This window comes from Vanessa cardui, chromosome W (genome assembly GCF_905220365.1).
Source record: "Vanessa cardui chromosome W, ilVanCard2.1, whole genome shotgun sequence".
Taxonomy (NCBI): Eukaryota; Metazoa; Arthropoda; class Insecta; order Lepidoptera; family Nymphalidae; genus Vanessa; species Vanessa cardui.
In genome coordinates, this window is record NC_061153.1 from 12,956,926 (window position 1) to 12,961,514 (window position 4,589).

The 4,589-nt window shown below is 37.2% G+C and overlaps 1 protein-coding gene across 1 annotated transcript; it reads right to left on the reverse strand.

The window, feature by feature from the left end:
- Positions 1–416: 416 nt before the first annotated feature.
- LOC124542752 lies at positions 417–1,877 on the reverse strand. The gene has a single exon (XM_047120652.1). It carries the CDS (start codon positions 1,825–1,827, stop codon positions 1,042–1,044), a length of 786 nt encoding a protein of 261 aa, XP_046976608.1. The 5' UTR covers positions 1,828–1,877; the 3' UTR covers positions 417–1,041.
- Positions 1,878–4,589: the final 2,712 nt, after the last annotated feature.

Below are 4,589 nucleotides of genomic sequence, written 5' to 3' on the forward strand. Positions count from 1 at the left end.
TTACGAATGAGATGGAACCCTGGCAAAGAATACGAAGTAGACGGTAAACAGGGCTTAAGCCATGATTCCGATACTAAAATCGCATGAATATCACGGGACTCAAAAGAGGCAAGCATGTCAGGATAATGGGCTGGAATACTTTGGGCATTTATGTGTACTACGTTAAGATTTTTCACACATTCAGAAAAGAGAGAATTAAGATTGGCGTTAAGAGGAAGGGAAGAAATAGCACTTTGAAGACTTAAGTCACTCAATGACTCATCACCCGAAGATACCGAAAGAAAAGTATCACTAAGAATACTACAATTTGAAGACATTGTAATTATAAATATATAACAATAAAATAAAATAAAAAATAAAAGTTAGAATAATTAAAATATGTATGTATATAAAAAAAATAAATAAAACTAATAATAATAATAATAAAATTAAAAATTAACTTAAACGTAAAACTAGTTTACTTAATTTACTGTTACTGTGCCCGATATCCACCGGCGGCATGAAAGAGACCAAAAGTATAACAAAACGTAGTTCAAAAATAATTGTTTACAAAATAAAAGTTGTAAAAGTAAAAAGAAAAAAAAAAATCAAGAATAACAATTAAAAATGAATCAAATGGTGTTTTTGTACCTTATTGGTTTAGTTAGAACATATCTTAAGAATAATTGATAAACAAAAGAGGTAAAACTAAAGTATAATAAACAAAGTTCAACATATGATAATATTAAATCCTTAGCTAAGTAAAAAAATAACATTATAATTAAACAAAGCAATATATCTACGAGGCCTGCGGCGGTAATAAGAAATATTAGATAAACAGTTGCAAATAAGACGTGTAAAAGTGAACCCGCGTCGCTCGTTGATAATGCGATTACTATTGCAAATAATCAAACATCAACCTTAGTGATATAGTCGCAGTGTTGATTTTTTAAAAAGTAAAGTAAAACGAAGGATTGATACACTGTTTTAACATTAATAGCTAGGAAGTTAATCAATATGAGACTTATAACAAAGATTACACAAGTGAAAGGTTAAATGTAACTATTTTCTGTAGGGCTTTCTGGGCCTAACACTTGGTTTCGGAGTAATCGAAGCCACTGAGGTCTGCTTCCGTACTCCCACCTGCGTGAAGGATGCTGGTTCGGCTGACACGGCGTCACCTGCACTGTTGACGCTGCCAACCACCTCCGGAATAGCGTTCACTTCAGCCACTGTGACGACACGATGGTGCTTACCGTCAGGACCGACCACAACAACACAGCCGTCTTTCGTCCAGCTGCGTGATACCCCGAACCGTTTACGTGCCGCAACAAATGCTTCGTGCCGGCTCTTCGTCAGAAATTCGGATAATGTGATACCGCTGCCCTTTAATTTGGATTTGCCGTACCATATCTTGTTGCGGAGCCCCTGATCAAAGAATTTAACACAGATGGCACGATGCTTGTCACTATTATTTGAACGGCCCAAGCGATGGCACCTCTTAATATTGCTGACTGTGACTTCTGCCAAGGATAGCCGCTCATTCAATATCTTGCACACAGTCTCAGCTGGGTCTTCATTGTTGACCTGGGGCACACCGTGAAAAAGCAAGATGTTTCTTCTGGATCGAACTTCCATGTCCTCTTGCTGCCTGGAGAGAATCTGAAACTGCACCTGCAAGTTCTCCAGCGCCGTCATCACAAAAGTTCTGAATGCACTAAATTGCGCATTTATATTAGATGACGGACTAGCTGCAGGAATAGATGCCCGAACTTCCCTCTGGAACTCATTCATTTGAGCTGTGAACATAGTAGCTAGCTGCTCGATCGATTTCTGGAGCTGATCCATTATACTTGTTCCAAAAATTAGTGGTAGTGATGTGGCAAATATTTCATATAAGTTATATATTTAGAATTGTGTTAAAACAATTATTTATACTTGAAGCCGGTGGATATTTGAACTCACAGGTACATTTTATTTATTATTAAAATAGTAAATTAAATATTAAATATTATTTAAAAACGAGACTGTTTTTTAATGTGTGTACTCTATCGCGCCTACCCACGATACAATCCCTACCCACGATACAATCGTGGGTAGGGATTGTATCGTGGGTAGGCGCGTATTTATGCTAAGTATTTATACATAAAGAACAAAATTTTGACTTCCGATAATAGAATAAAGGCCACTTGGGACATTATTGGAAGTGTTAGTGGAAAACCTAAAAAGGAAAGTATACCAATCACATTAAACACAGGCAGTAAATACACAAATTCTGATTTGGAAGTTGCAATTTTATTTGAAATATTTTTTGATAACATACCTAATAAAATAACATATCATTTAAAATCATCTACATTCGATTCTAGCTGCATCTATCATCTATCTCTATCTATTAAGTAAACATGTTTCTAAATGCGTTATTAATTTTTCTTTTGAAACAGTTTCTGCAATAGATGTTATAAAAGTATTTAAAACACTCAATATTAAAAAAACTAACGACGTATGGGGCATTTCGGTAAAATTCATAAATAACATCATACACGATATTGCTCCGTATATAGCAGTAATTTTTAAAATAAAGAGTTTGGACACGGGTTCATTTCCTGAATTGTTAAAATGTAGTAAAGTCTTACCACTTTTTAAGAATGGAAATATGAGCGATCTCAGTAATTTCAGGCCTATTTCAATAAAAAAATATTTTAAATCAACTTCTTATCCATTTTGGTACAACTAAAATTTTTCATAGTGAGCAATTTGGTTTTACAAGAGGTCGATCAACAACTGATGCGGGAATTGCGCTTCTTAAGCATATTTACGATGCTTGGGAGAAATCACAGAATGCTATTGGAGTATTCTGTGATTTATCTAAAGCATTTGATTGTGTAGAACACGAGACGCTTCTTTATAAGCTCAAATATTACGGCGTTAAAGGTAGGGCTCTTGATCTCATTGCTTCATACTTAAGTCAAAGAATCCAGCAAGTTTTCATTAATGGAATAAAGTCTACTGGATCTACGCTAAAAATGGGTGTTCCACAAGGTTCAATTTTGGGTCCCTTTCTATTCCTAGTATATATAAATGACCTTCCTTTCTTTGTTAAAGGTATTTGTGATATAGTATTGTTTGCTGATGATACTTCACTGATTTTTATAATAATAATAATAATTTATTTCAAGTATCAATGACTCATAGTGTTAGTTACAAATTTTTCTTAATAACTATGTTAGTGTTATAAAAATAATTTAATTATAATTTTAATACATATTAAATAGGCATAATGCTCCTTATCACAACTACTAGCTGTAGACAACAGGTCCAGCCGAGATCTTACAACAATTGTTGATAAATGTACAGTCTAGTCTACCAGCTATCATGCGCAGGATACTGTTGGAGCTAGCACGCACCCTGCGAACCAAGGATGCACATCGCTTTCGCATGACAGCATAAAAGCAGTCCGTGCGAGCTTCTGCAAACATCCCAGACGCGCTGCAGTAGCGGGGCAACCCCATGAAAATTCTAAATGCGTTATTGTATTGGATGCGAAGAGCGTTGTAAGCTTTTTGAGTAAAATGAGCCCACAGACTACACGTGTAGAAAGAGGTGCAGTATGCTTTAAATAGGGTAAGCTTGACCTTCCTCGAGGCACGTGCAAATCTACGGGCAATCATGTTAGCTCTAACACACATCGCTCTTCGCTCCCTATCAATGTCATCATCATCTTTGAGGCCAGGAGTTAAAACATGCCCAAGGTATTTAAATTGATAAACCCTGGCAAGGGGTATATTATTAATTTTAACCGGCGGTACTTCTTCTGGGTTTTGACCTCTCGCCCCAAAGACCATGACGACACTCTTTTTCACATTGTAAACTAAACCATGACTTTTGGCGTATTGCTCACAAGTGGCCATAAGTTTTTTAAGTCCACAAATTGATGCGCTCAGCAATACCATGTCATCGGCGTAGCTTATGTTATTAAGACACGTACCGTCAATATGACACCCAACATGCATATTGCTGAGCGCGCCAATAAGGTCATTAACATACAGGTTAAAGAGCGTGGGAGAGCACAACCCCCCCTGTCTCACCCCGCACTCCAACCCATAAGGCGCGGAATGTGTGCCCGCCCACATTACGTTGTTGACTTGGTGTCCATACCAATATTTTAGAATACTGGTTAGTTCCGTAGGAAAATTTAACTCTTCCAACTTTTTCCACAAGATGTCGTAGGACACCAAGTCAAAGGCCCGGCTCAAATCAAGAAAGCATGCGTATACAGGTGTTCGGCGATCCGAGTAGTATTTCACCGCGTGTTTGACACTCAATATTGCAGTCTCCGTAGATAAATCTGGACGGAATCCAAATTGGTTATCGTGGGCGCTTATATATCTGTTGAGATGGGTGTCAATCACGCTGTCAAATACCTTTGATATGATAGTGGCAAGAGATATTGGTCTGTAGTTGGCTTTGTCTGCCATATCCCCAGTCTTATTTTTAGGTATCGGAACCACTAAGGTTTTTATCATATCCCTCGGCATGTAGGTATGGTTCAAACAGAACGAGAAAAGCATAGCTAGTACTCGTGATAAGTGAGGTCCAGCAAACCTGAG